The sequence below is a fragment of the Oncorhynchus gorbuscha genome, linkage group LG26 (assembly GCF_021184085.1).
Source record: "Oncorhynchus gorbuscha isolate QuinsamMale2020 ecotype Even-year linkage group LG26, OgorEven_v1.0, whole genome shotgun sequence".
NCBI lineage: Eukaryota > Metazoa > Chordata > Actinopteri > Salmoniformes > Salmonidae > Oncorhynchus > Oncorhynchus gorbuscha.
Window position 1 is genome coordinate 16,272,716 of NC_060198.1, and position 14,666 is coordinate 16,287,381.

Here is a 14,666-nt window from a genome sequence, read left to right on the forward strand (position 1 = left end):
ATGACAGAAGGGGAATGTGAATGTATATATTTTTTATGAATACTTTTTGAGGAGTTTGTGTGGATTCATCTTAATGTTCCCTTCCCCTATGGAATGAATTTTTTTTGTAAATATTTCACCCCCGTCCATTTGGTGGCGACAATACGCCTTTTGCGTGTAGTTCACCATGAAACCCAATGAGGAAGAAAAAGGAAGTAGGAAGATTTGGAGACTAGTTTGTTTTGGTTATGAACATTCCTTGCGGATTCAAGACCTACTGACTGGACGGAATAGGCCGACTACTCACCTCACTCTGTCGAAAATGTCTAAACTACAGTCGTTTCGTGTGTTTTTAAATGAGCGTTTAACGGCAGCTGCCCTGGATATTTTCGCGGCAGTTGAGAAAACGGTGGCAGAGTACAAGGAGGAGAATGATCGGCTACGGAGACTGCTGCGGATCACACCAAAGATAAAACTAAGTAGAATTGGTTAGTATGTAGCTAGTATATATCTACCAGGGTTATGTACTTATGTAAGGGATAAACGCCCGACAATTTTCCCCCAAACTGGTAATGTACAGAACTCAGGCCTTTATCCCGCTTATATACCACAGTTGCCAAATAAAACAATACTAAAGTCCACTTACCCGGAAAATGTGTTTATTTAACGTTATATATTTGACAATGTATTGAATACTTTCTCATCTTTTGGTTGCTAGATTGCGACAGTCTTTAATTTAGTTCGATATTCATGGACGCTGCCCAGTTCGTTCTATAGCTATGTTCCATGGTCGCTGGCAACGTTCTTGCCCCTTGCTTGCTAGCTAGCCAACTAGCTACGGCTAATACAGTCACGACCTCTGCAGCCAGTAGCTACATTTGCGTGTGTTTAAGCTGCTTTCTATTGACATTAATTTGGATACATCCATACCAACAAGCGGATGTTGCCCGATGTTTCAATTTCATAGCCCCCTAGACGGGGGACTGGGGGATATTTAACTTTTTTAAAGCGAATTTCCTGCCATTCTACGTATTTTGACACAGGCCTAAACTATGACCAGTGTGGGAAATAAAAACCATAGGTCAGGTGTATTCAGGATGCTTTGAACATTTAAATGAACACTCAAACTTCGACGACTTTGTTACTTGTAGCTTTTTGGGGGGATGAAATTGACACTTTTAGGTTCACAATCTGTTCAACACAATTATTTGTATAGTTACAAATCAGGTCACCTTACAAAACTTCCCTGCTAAAACACACTGTCGATCTATCTGTCTGCTGCTTTTAAGTTGCCACAGCCTAAATGACAATCACCAAATGAGGGGGCTAATGTGATTAAATTGACTTTTGTACATGCCGTCAAAAGGCTGCATTCTGCTATAAGGATGGGAGTACCAGCAACCTAATTTAGTTGACAACATCCTTTTAGTTAAATAAATTCAGTGGAGAACATTCTCTCTCTCCATTCAGCTCCACTCTAATCTTGAGGTGTGTTTCTTTAAAACATGCATCCAATCCTGTTGATCCCTTACATAACTATAGAAAAAAGAATGTTAACCTTTGTTTAACTAGGCAAGTCAGTAAGGAACAAATTCTTATTTACAATGATGGTCTAGGAACAGTGGCTTAACTGCCTTGTTCAGGGACAGAACAACAGATTTACATCTTGTCAGCTCCGGAATTCGATCTAGCAACCTTTCGGTTACTAGTCCAACGCTCTAACCACTAGGCTACCTGCCGCCCCTAGACCAATGAAATGCTCCAATGTGCCACGGGTTCAAAGTGCCGTGGCAAGACAGGACAATTAGAGGTTCTGCTCGTGATGTTAAGTTGCCGGCGCAGATGAGATCGCATGCTCCGATTTCAAAACTATTTGGAGCACAGTTGAAAAATGTACTTGCTCACTATACAGTGGACTATTTAGAAAAATAAAAGCAGTATTTTTAATGCGTGTGATGAGGTGTGCTGTGAGAGCGTGAGAAGAGGGTCAAAGGAGTGACTTACGAGGAGATCACATTGCATAATCAAACACTAGGCTAGAAGCTAGCTAAACACACTACATATACAAAAGTATGTGGACACCACTTAAAATGAGTGGATTTGGCTATTTCAGCCACACCTGTTGCTGACAGGTGTATAAAATCGAGCACACAGCCATGCAATCTCCAAAGACGACCATTGTCAGTAGAATGGTGTCACTGAAGAGCTCAGTGACTTTTTAAACATGGCACTGTCATAGGATGCCACCGTTCCAACAAGTCAGTTTGTCAAATTGCTGCTCGGGTGAACTGTCTTTGGAAGCAACGTCAGCACAAGAACTGTTCGTTGGGAGCTTTGGGTTTCCATGGCTGAGCAGCCGTACACAAGCCTAAGATCACCATGTGCAATGCCAAGCGTCGGCTGGAGTGGTGTAAAGATCGCCGCCATTGGACTCTGGAGCAGTGGAAACCCGTTCTCTGGAGTGATGAAGTACGCTTCAGCATCTGGACGTCCGACGGACTAATCTGGTTTTGGCAGATGCCACGAGACCGCTACCTGTCCCAATGCATAGGTGCCAACTGTAAGGTTTGGTGGAGTAGGAATAATTATCTGGGTCTGTTTTTCATGTTTCAGGCTCGGTCCCTTTGTTCCAGTGAAGGGAAAGTGGAAAGCCTTCCCAGAAGAGCATATTAATGCCCATGATTGTGGAATGAGTTGTTCGGCGAGCAGGTGTCAGCTTAATCATGGCCGGGAAGACATAAAAATAATTAATTTGTACACTGGAAGTTGACCAACTAAGCTCAAAAATAATTTACTTTTAACAATGCACACCTGTTAATTGAAATGCATTCCAGGTGATGACCTCAGGAAGCTGGTTGAGAGAATGCCAAGAATGTGCAAAGCTGTCAGGCAAAGGGTAGTTACTTTGAAGAATCTCATATAAAATATATTTTGATTTGTTTAACACTTATTTTGGTTACTACAATGTAGAAAATAGTACAAATAAAGAAAAACCCTGGAATGAGTAGTTGTGTGTGTGTCCAAACTTTTGACTGGAAATTTTTGGACGTCTACCTTCTGATCGCTAAAATAATGATGATCACTTCCTCAATTCAAATATTATGGCGACACTATACCAAAGATGGCTTGATATGGCTTAGAAACTTGGGAGCCAAGCGCGAGTTCTCAGTGTAGCCTGCTATCGCCTGGACAGGTTGAAATATCTTCTAATTCCTAGAATAAAAACCTCCAGGCTTCTGCATAACAATCCATTTATTTAAAAAAATTAATTTACAGTGGCCAGTTTTGAACAAACTAATCCAGTCCAAATCGTCCTCTGGAATAACAGACATTGTGGGGTAATAGTTGCATAACCAACGTTCTCTAGTAATACTACTCCTGTGCAAATAGGGCTTTAAACATTTTATTTTTATTTTATCTATCTCTGATCCCGGGCGTTCCATTGAGGGCTCTAGGGATAGGCCGTCCTGCTAGCGGGACACCTGTCGACAGCATCCCGTGGAGGGTGTTCAATTCTAATAAATAATTGTAATATTAAACATACAAGTATCTTAAATCTTTTAAAAGCTTAAATTCTTGGTTAATCTAACAGCGTTGTCCTATTTACAATAGGCTTTACAGCGAAAGCATACCATGCGTGATTGTTTGAGGACGGCACCCACAACATATTTTCAACCAGCACAGGCTTCATAAAATCACAAATAGCGATTTAAATAAATCACTTACTTTTGAAAATCTTCCTCTGTTTGCAATCCCAAGTGTCCCAGCTACAACATGAATATTTGTTTTGTTAGATAAAATCCTTCTTTATATCCCAAAAAGTCTGTTTTAGTTGGTACCATCGATTTCAGTAATCCACTCGTTCAACATGCAGACAAAGGAGTCCAAAAAGCTACCACTAAACTTTGTTCAAACAAGTCAAACTACATTTCTATCCAATCCTCAGGTATCCAAAAATGTAAATAAATTATCATATTTAATATGGAAAGAAGTATGCTCAATAGAAAAGTCAAATTAGTAAGCACGCAGTCTATTGGTGTGCACTTCACCGTGCGCGCCAACAGACTGATTTTGAACCAGGAGTCTTTGTACCAAAACTCTATATTCTTGCTCGTTTTTGAAGAAACAAGCCTAAAACAATGAACAAATCAAATTTATTTATATAGCCCTTCGTACATCAGCTGATATCTCAAAGTGCTGTACAGAAACCCAGCCTAAAACCCCAAACAGCAAGCAATGCAGGTGTAGAAGCACGGTGGCTAGGAAAAACTCCCTAGAAAGGCCAAAACCTAGGAAGAAACCTAGAGAGGAACCAGGCTATGTGGGGTGGCCACTGCACAACCCAAGGGGGGGCGCCAACCCAGACAGGAAGATCACTTCAGTCACTCAACCCACTCAAGTGACGCACCCCCCCCCAGGGACGGTATGAGAAAGCCCCAGTAAGCCAGTGACTCAGCCCCTGTAATAGGGTTAGAGGCAGAGAATCCCAGTGGAAAGAGAGGAACCGGCCAGGCAGAGACAGCAAGGGCGGTTCTTTGCTCCAGAGCCTTTCCGTTCACCTTCCCACTCCTGGGCCAGACTACACTCAATCATATGACCCACTGAAGAGATGAGTCTTCAGTAAAGACTGAAAAGTTGAGACCGAGTTTGTGTCTCTCACATGGGTAGGCAGACCATTCCATAAAAATGGAGCTCTATATGAGAAAGCCCTGCCTCCAGCTGTTTGCTTAGAAAATCTAGGGACAATTAGGAGGCCTGCGTCTTGTGACCGTAGCGTACGTGTAGGTATGTACGGCAGGACCAAATCAGCGAGATAGGTAGGAGCAAACCCATGTAATGCTTTGTAGGTTAGCAGTAAAACCTTGAAATCAGTCCTTGCCTTGACAGGAAACCAGTGTAGGGAGGCTAACACTGGAGTAATATGATCAACTTTTTTGGTTTTATTCAGGATTCTAGCAGCCGTATTTAGCACTAACTGAAGTTTATTTAGTGCTTTATCCGGGTAGCCGGAAAGTAGAGCATTGCAGTAGTCTAACCTAGAAGTGACAAAAGCATGGATTAATTTTTCTGCATTATTTTTGGACAGAAAGTTTCTGATTTTTGCAATGGAAAAAAGCTGTCCTTGAAATGGTCTTGATATGTTCTTCAAGAGAGAGATCAGGGTCCAGAGTAACGCCGAGGTCCTTCACAGTTTTATTTGAGACGACTGTACAACCATTAAGATTAATTGTCAGATTCAACAGAAGATCTCTTTGTTTCTTGGGACCTAGAACAAGCATCTCTGTTTTATCCGAGTTTAAAAGTAGAAAGTTTGCAGCCATCCACTTCCTTATGTCTGAAACACATGCTTCTAGCAAGGGCAATTTTGGGGCTTCACCATGTTTCATTGAAATGTACAGCTGTGTGTCATCCGCATAGCAGTGAAAGTTAACATTATGTTTTCGAATGACATCTCCAAGAGGTAAAATATATAGTGAAAACAATATAGTGGTCCTAAAACGGAACCTTGGGGAACACTGACATTTACAGTTGATTTGTCAGAGGACAAACCATTCACAGAGACAAACTGATATCTTTCCGACAGATAAGATCTAAACCAGGCCAGAACTTGTCCGTGTAGACCAATTTGGGTTTCCAATCTCTCCAAAAGAATGTGGTGATCGATGGTATCAAAAGCAGCACTAAGGTCTAGGAGCATGAGGGCAGATGGAGAGCCTCGGTCTGATACCATTAAAAGGTTATTTACCACCTTCACAAGTGCAGTCTCAGTGCTATGTTGGGGTCTAAAACCAGACTGAAGCATTTCGTGTACATTGTTTGTCTTCAGGAAGGCAGTGAGTTGCTGCGCAACAGCCTTTTCTAAAAATGTTGAGAGGAATGGAAGATTCAATATAGGCCGATAGTTTTTTATATTTTCTGGGTCAAGGTTTGGCTTTTTCAAGAGAGGCTTTATTACTGCCACCTTTAGTGAGTTTGCTACACATCCGGTGGATAGAGAGCCGTTTATTATGTTCAACATAGGAGGTCCAAGCACAGGAAGCAGCTCTTTCTGGCGTTAGTTGGAATAGGGTCCAGTATGCAGCTCATCATTGTGTCAAGAGATATAGTACTAAAACACTTGAGCGTCTCTCTTGATCCTAGGTCTTGGCAGAGTTGTGCAGACTCAGGACAACTGAGCTTTGAAGGAATACGCAGATTTAAAGAGGAGTCCGTAATTTGCTTTCTAATAATCATGATCTTTTCCTCAAAGAAGTTCATGAATTTATCACTGCAGAAGTGAAAGCCATCCTCTCTTGGGGAATGCTGCATTTTAGTTAGCTTTGCGACATTATCAAAAATGAATTTCGGATTGTTCTCATTTTCCTCAATTAAGTTAGAAAAATAGGATGATCGAGCAGCAGTAAGGGCTCTTCGGTACTGTCTTTCCAAGCTAGTCGGAAGACTTCCAGTTTGGTGTGGCGCCATTTACGTTCCAATTTTCTGGAAGCTTGCTTCAGAGCTCAGGTATTTTCTGTGTACCAGGGAGCTAGTTTCTTATGATACATGTTTTTAGGGGTGCAACTGTATCTAGGGTATTGCGCAAGGTTAAATTGAGTTCCTCAATTAGGTGGTTAACTGATTTTTGTCCTCTGGCGTCCTTGGGGAATCTTTGTGTTGTCTGTGAATTTATAGCAGGACTTTTGATGTTCCTTGGTTGGGGTCTGATCAGATTATTTGTTGCAATTGCAAATGTAATAAAATGGTGGTCCGATAGTCCAGGATTATGAGGAAAAACATTAAGATTTATTCCATGGGACAAAACTAGGTCCAGAGTATGACTGTGACAGTGAGTGGGTCCAACAGACTGTTGGCATCTAGTGGAAGCCATGGGAATTGCAATCTGGAAGCTGGATTTACATTGAACCAATAGCTTTCCATTATTAGAGCCTGGGAGCTCAAAAAAACATTTCTGGTTGGTTTTTCTTTGGAATTTCTCCTGCCATATAAATTGTGTTCTAGTCTCAGACATAAAATAATTTCTAGAAACTTCAGTGTTTTCTATCCAATGCTACTAATTATATGCATATCCTGGCTTCTGGGCATAAGTAACAGGCAGCTTACTTTGGGCACATCAGTCAAGCGGAAATTCAGGAAAATAGACTCTAGCTCTTTAATATACTTCAAAAAAGACATTTGATAGATTGATCTTAAATGACCTCTGCGCGTTTTCATGAATTTCGTTATCTTGAAGCCAATTCACAACAATATGGGAAAGGATATGGAAGTGAAGCAGAAGGGTCATCACTTTCACCAAAGATTTGTGATTATATTGACAAGATGGTCGGCTAACCGCTCTAACAATGGAAATACATGTCCGCAAAAGGCAGGCGGCGAGATCAGGTGGGAACATTCTAGCCAATGAGAGGCCAGATATGCATGTGAACAACAGGCGCAACTCCGATATAAAATCTCTTTGCGCAAAATTGCTGGAATGTCACGTGCATTACACTTATATCAGTACATGCGTAACAACCCAAGCATTATGAAACTTATATTTGATCAAATAAGCCTTACCTATCAAAATAGCAATTCACTTTTATCTTGACCAAATTTGACACTCGTTACACCCCCCCAATACAAAAACTCTTGGTCTGCTTAACGCTTGATTTCGCACAGACAGATTTTGGGCGGAGTCGACCCTCTCGCTTCGCCTCTACATCTCTGCTCGTATAGCTGTCGCAAAAATATTGGATACTGCTAGTGTTTCACTGGTCAGACGTTGCTGATGTATGTCAAAAACCTGTATTTTACATATCAGCACGGGCAATCTACTCCAATATAAGAATGAGAGTGCCAGAGTGCAGAATAATTGAGGAATATATGAACGACCAAGTACCAAGTTGTTATGACAGTTGTCAGTAAACATCAGCAAAAAAAAACGTAATTAAATTGTTGCCAGTGTAACGCAGTTAAGAATGTGCCGTAAGCTCACTCCACAGCCAGCTTGAAATGTCGTGGATGAAGCCATCCAATAGATACCTTTTTGTGTGGTTCAACCTATCGCAACATTGTCAAGTTACCCACTATCCCTCTTGATAACATGAAAACACTCGAACCAGATCTGCTAGGACTAGTAAAATGGTCAGAGTGAGGTATTCTCTCATTTGTGCCTGGAAGTAGCTGTTAGCTTGGGTGTTTGACTGCCGTTTTGAGGTCAGAACGCTCGGATCAATCCTACTCCTCAGCCAGAGGGTCCAGTGTGCACTCTGAGACCGAAACGCTCAGAATTTACGAACGGACAATCAGACCACGCTCTGAATTTACTGATGGCCCACCGATCTTGGAAAGACAGTACCGAAGAGCCCTTACTGCTGCTCGATCATCCTATTTTTCTAACTTAATTGAGGAAAATAAGACACACACTGACAAGGGAAGGCAAGGGAACACAACCGGAGATGTCTATACTGTCTCGCTGGTGGTGGCACAAAAGGGCTGGGTTTTGATGAATAAATAAGTTGAGGGTGTGACGAGAGCTTGATCACTCACTGGCCAATCAAGGTTCTCCTTGGCTTAGTACTGCATGCTGTTGTCTCAAGTTGTGTAGGTTTTTGATGGTCTTTGCGTTATCATCCACTCCAATTCGCCTGGAGGGCAAAGAATATTCGGTGTAGGTTGTAGGTTATTGATGGTCTTTGCCTTATCAACTCCAATTCGGCTGGAGGGCACAGAATATTCTCTTCATAGCCCATTTGTAAATTGATAGCGTTTATTAAATAGCATGCAGTAACGAATAATAGCAACAGTTAAATGAATCCAGTTTTGCTTAATATGTTTGTCATGTTTGCAGTCTACAATGTTCTATTTTGCTTCAACATGTAGGCCTAAATGCCTTTGCGCATCACATTTTCACTCTAGAAATTTGGCACTTGTTGGGTTGTTAAATTTGAAATACTTGCTACACCAGAAGTTAATGTTGGAATGTATATGTTGGGGTCAATTAAGGGTGGGTATGAGCCATGGGCTCAGAGAGTGCCCTTTCCCTTACTTAGTAAATCACATGGTTGTGGTCACTGATGAGGGTGGATAGCTGTGGATTAGTGAGGAATGGCAGCAGAGGTCAGGTCACATGAAGGGACAAGGAACAGTTTATTACCCACGTCCTGCCTAGCAACAAAAATGTCATGTTTAGAGAAAAGTTGATCAAAATGTATACCTTAAGGTGGGTATAAATACTGGTGCTGGTGGGAGCATGTCTTTGTCTTAAGCAGCTGTGTGACCCAGTGGGCGAATAAACTTGGTTTGAGCTTTACTAATCGTCTGAGTTTTTACTCCGTTTATTTAGAACCTAACAGCGCGTTTTCAATAGCAAAGATATATTTGCCGACGATATGGAATTATAGGACTGAATCATTTAAATAAGTTTGGAGGAGTGCTTATTTGGTAATCAGACAAGACTCACTCTTTGAAAATGGGATGGATACTTGAACAAGCAAAATGAAGTATGCAGGTAACTATGTGATTTGTGAATTATGCAAAAACCTTGTATTTCAAGGCATTCTTACGAGTACCCCATTTAAAATCCTTCCATTGATGGGCTACTTGGCTAATGCATGGCCAGGATGAAAGACACTGACGCATTGCTGTTAAACCAGACTTCATTATATTATTCTAAAATTGATTAAGTCATTTTCCCCCCTCATCAGTCTATACACAATACTACATAATGACAAAGAAAAAAATGGTTTTTAGACATTTTAGCAAATGGAAACAAGTATTCAGACCCTTGACTCAGTACTTTGTTGAAGCACCTTTGGCAGAGATTACAGCCTCGAGTCTTCTTGGGTATGGGGAGTTTATTCTATTCTTCTCTGCAGATCCTCTCAAGCCCTGTCAGGCTGGATGGGGAGCGTTGCTGCACAGCTATTTTCAGGTCTCTCCAGAGATGTTAGATCAGGTTTAAGTCTGAGCTCTGGCTGGGCCACTCAAGGACATTTAGAGACATGTCCTGAAGCCACTCCTGCATTGTCTTGGCTGTGTGATTCTCTTTTTCTTGTTGGAGGGTGAACCTTTGCCCCCAGTCGGAGGTCCTGAGCGCTCTGGAGCAGATTTTCATCAAGGATCTCTCTGTACTTCGCGCCATTTATCTTTCCCTCGATCCTGACAAGGAAGAGTCTTGGTGCTCCCAAACTTCCAGTTAAGAATTACGGAGGCCACTTGTGTTCTTGGGGACCTTCAATGCTGCAGACATTTTTTGGTAAACTTCCCAAGATCTGTGCCTGGATACAATCCTGTCTCGGAGCTCTACAGATAATTCCTTCGACCTCATGACTTGGTTTCTGCTCTGACGTGCACTGTCAACTGTGGGACCTTATATTGACAGGAGTGTGCCTTTCCAAATCATGTCCAATCAATTGCAATTACCACAGATGGACTCCAAGTTGTAGACACATCTCAAGGATAATCAATAGAAACAAGATGCACCAGAGCTCAATTTCAAGTCTCATAGCCAAGGGTCTGAATACTTATGTAAATAAGGTGTTTTTTAAAATTTTGAATACATTTGCTAAAATTTCTAAAAACCTGTTTTCGCTTTGTCATTATGGGATATTGTGTATAGATTGAGGAAACATTCATTTGATACATTTTATAATTAGGCTGTAACGTAACAAAAATGTGGATAATGTGAAGGGGTCTGAATACAAGTTTCTTGTGATAGTGGACTTTTGAAGTTGCTTTGAGACATGATTTGGGGGTACGTGTAAGACTAAGAAGAGATGCAAAGAAGTAATTGAAAATGGATTCAAGTTTTTATTTTATAGAATTGGAATTTGTTTTTTTTCTGAATTTACTGACTTCAATTCAAATTGACCCTGATGTCTAAAGGCTGAATAGATCATATCTGCTCCCTTCTCCTTCCCTCCAGACTCCCTGCAGCTCTCTCTTGCTGTCTCTGAAGAGGTTCCCTTTGAGCAGCAGCAGCAGGAGTGGAGCACGAGACTGGGGCAGGAGGATCCAGAACCCACACAGATTAAAGAGGAACAGGAGGAACTCTGTACCAGTCAGGAGAAAGAGAAGCTTCAAGGGATGGAGGCTGATATTATAGAGTTCAAATTCACTCCTGTGTGAAAAGTGAATGTGATCAGGAGGACACACTTCAGCCCTTGACTCTTCCCCAACCCCAGACTGTGGAGAACAGAGATAGTGACTCTAAACTAGTGGATCTCAAACCTTTTGGCAATGTGACCCACCTAAATAATCAAAAAAACAGCCACACCTCGTCTATAAAAAATCAACGCTGCCGTGACTGTGGTGAAACATTTGCTCTGAAAGCTGACCTGCAGAGGCACTTGACTCTCACTAAGATGAGACCCAGGGAATGCAGATTCTGCAAAAAACAGTACCACTCCACCTGTAAACTGAAGGCCCATGTTCGACTCTGTCACGTGGAGAAACCCTGCTCAATTTGTGGCAAGACCTTCAAATACAAAGGGGTTCTGTCCAGGCACATGAGGACTCATACAGGAGAGACAGGAGAGAAACCATTTAGTTGTGGTGACTGTGGGAAAAGCTTCAAACGCAAGCAGCATCTAACCAACCATGTACGGACTCACACAGGAGAAAAACCATTCAGCTGTGGAGACTGTGGTAAAAGCTTCATTCAGAAGGGACATCTAACCGAACATATTCGAACCCATACAGGAGAGAAACCATTTAGCTGTGGTGACTGTGGGAAAAAAAGCTTTAATCAGAAGTGGCTCCTAACCGAACATATACGGACTCACACAGGGGAGAAACCATTTAACTGTAGTGACTGCGGGAAAAGCTTTAGTTACAAGGGTGACTTAAGGAGGCATATGCTGACTCACACAGGAGAGAAACCATTTAGCTGTGGTGACTGCGGAAGATGTTTCAATCATAAGGGGCACCTAAGGAAGCATATATTGACTCACACAGGAGTGAAACCATTTAGCTGTGGTGACTGTGGGAAAAGCTTCAATCAGAAGGCAGCCCTAAAGACACACATACTGACTCACACAGGAGTGAAACCATTTAGCTGTGGTGATTGCGGGAAAAGCTTCTATCAGAAGGGACACCTAAATGAACATATTCGGACTCACACAGGAGAGAAACAACATGTCTGCTCAGTATGTGGTAAAGGATTCACGCAGAAGGCTCATCTGGTGAGGCATGTAAACAACGTCCACAAAGAAAGAGAACAGGACGAAAACGGGAAATAAGAGAGAAATTAGGAGAAAGATCTGCCAGATGGTGGGAATAAAAAGGCAGGATGTGGACAGGACAACACTCCTAGGAAAACACAAAGAAAAGCAACATAAGTGTGGGTCATTCATGCTGTAGGTTTCAGATAAATGGAGGAATGATATTCTGTTAGCCTACAATTGGGGTAAGTGTAGCGACCATAGTGCCACCAGTACCAACCTTGTTAGCCGAATGGTTTTGAACCTCTGGTGTAATATTTGAGGGGTTTGACTGACCGTCGCAGGAACTGGGGTTTGAGTCCTGGTATTATTATTTTTTTCATTTTTTTTTTTACCATGTCATTCTTAATCCAGCCCTGCCCTAGGTCTTTGGTGGCTCAGATTGCTCATCTTGCTAAATATATTGTTCTAAACTGTTTGATTTGTCTTCCTAATCATGTTTCTTTAACTTTGAAATATATATTATTTATAACCACAGTAAGGAAATGTGATAGATAGCCTATGGATATTTTGCTCTGAACTTGCCAACCAAAGCAGTTTTAGTCAGGGGCCATATTCCATATTCAGTCCTGTTTTAGGCCTCTCAAAAATGTACAAATACATTGTACAAGGGAGCATATGTATTCCATTCTCTGTATAGTGAACAGAAGATTGCTGTTCAAGGTCATGTATATTCAAATGTAGAGGAAAATAAAGTGCTTGCTAAATGTTTATGGAGTGCTGAACTGCCTGGTAATTCTATCCATCATTTTAGGGAGCTTAAAACATGATATACTCTAAAGCATTTGTCTAATTCAATTTGTGCAATCAAAACAGTTTTTACTATTATCCATGAGTGCTGTAGCTATGCAAAGGTATTCCTGTGATAAACATTACAGCAGCAATTTGATATAGACTTAATTTGATCTGATTTCAAGGGCAGAAGCAAACCAAAAAAGCAAGGGTAAATGGGAATGTGTGAAAACAGGGTGAGTTGTCCTACTTTCAAAAACACAAATGCTGTTTATTACGTGCCACATCAGGCTTGTTGTTTGGGGGCTTACATTAATTCTGTAAAATTACCTGTGAGACACAATGTCTTTAAAAAAAATGCCTGCCATGTAGCCTGCCAGTAATTGCATTGAATCAAATTAATCAGATGCATGATTAGTTGAGTCCAGGGTTCAAAATAGTTAAAAAATAATGACTCTGTACCTAATGTTGAAGTCGGAAGTTTACATACTTAGGTTGGAGTCATTTAAAACTCATTATTCAACCACTCCACAACCAAACTATAGTTTTGGCAAGTCGGTTAGGACATCTACTTTTTCCAACAATTGTTTACAGACAGATTATTTCACTTATAATTCACTGTATCACAATTCCACTGGGTCAGAAGTTTACATATACTAAGTTGACTGTACATTTAAACAGCTTGGAAAATTCCATAAAATGTCATGGCTTTAGAAGCTTCTGATAGGCTAATTGACTCATTTGAGTCAATTGGAGTTGTACCTGTGGATGTATTTCAAGGCCTACCTTCAAACTCAGTGCTTCTTTGCTTGACCTCGTGGGAAAATCAAAAGAAATCAGCCAAGACCTCAGAAAAAAAATTGTAGTCTGGTTCATCCTTGGGAGCAATTTCCAAATGCTTGAAGGTACCATGTTCATCTGTACAAATAGTACGCAAGTATAAACACCATGGGACCACGCAGCCGTCATACCGCTCAGGAAGGAGATGCGTTCTGTCTCCAAGAGATGAATGTACTTTGGTGCGAAAAGTGCAAATCAATCCCAGAACAACTGCAAAGGACCTTGTGAAGATGCTGGAGGAAATAGGTACAAACTAATCCTATATCGACATAACCTGAAAGGCCGCTCAGCAAGGAAGAAGCCACTGCTCCAAAACTGCCATGAAAAAAGACTATGGTTTGCAACTGCACGGGGGGACAATCTTCACTTTTTGGAGAAATGTCCTCTGGTCTGATGAAACAAAAATACAACTGTTTGGCCATACTGATCATTGTTATGTTAGGAGGAAAAAGGGAGAGGCTTGCAAGCCGAAGAACGCCATCCCATATTCACGGGGGCACTTCATCATGCAGGAGGGACTATATATTCATATATATATATTCATATATATATATATATTCATATATATATTCATATATATATATATATTCATATATATATATTCATATATATATTCATATATATATATATTCATATATATATATATTTACATTTACATTTAAGTCATTTAGCAGACGCTCTTATCCAGTTAAAAAATTTAAAGCGACTTACAAATTGAGTGCATTCACCTTGATGACATCCAGTGGAACAGCCACTTTACAATAGTGCATCTAAATCTTTTAAGGGGGGGGGGGGGTGAGAAGGATTACTTATCCTATCCTAGGTATTCCTTAAAGAGGTGGGGTTTCAGGTGTCTCCGGAAGGTGGTGATTGACTCCGCTGTCCTGGCGTCGTGAGGGAGTTTGTTCCACCATT

At 41.1% G+C, this 14,666-nt stretch overlaps 1 protein-coding gene across 2 annotated transcripts; it reads left to right on the plus strand.

Moving 5' to 3' along the window:
• Nucleotides 1–330: 330 nt before the first annotated feature.
• On the plus strand, nucleotides 331–12,890 carry LOC124016378 (gastrula zinc finger protein XlCGF8.2DB-like). Of its 2 annotated transcripts, none has more exons than XM_046331941.1 (2): nucleotides 331–2,539; nucleotides 10,883–12,890. In XM_046331941.1, exon 2 carries the CDS (start codon nucleotides 11,322–11,324, stop codon nucleotides 12,195–12,197), a length of 876 nt encoding a protein of 291 aa, XP_046187897.1. In that variant the 5' UTR covers nucleotides 331–2,539; nucleotides 10,883–11,321; the 3' UTR covers nucleotides 12,198–12,890. The 2 variants fall into 2 exon arrangements, with proteins under 2 accessions (XP_046187897.1, XP_046187898.1); XM_046331942.1 differs by having other exon boundaries at nucleotides 10,883–11,215.
• The last annotated feature ends 1,776 nt before the right edge of the window (nucleotides 12,891–14,666 follow it).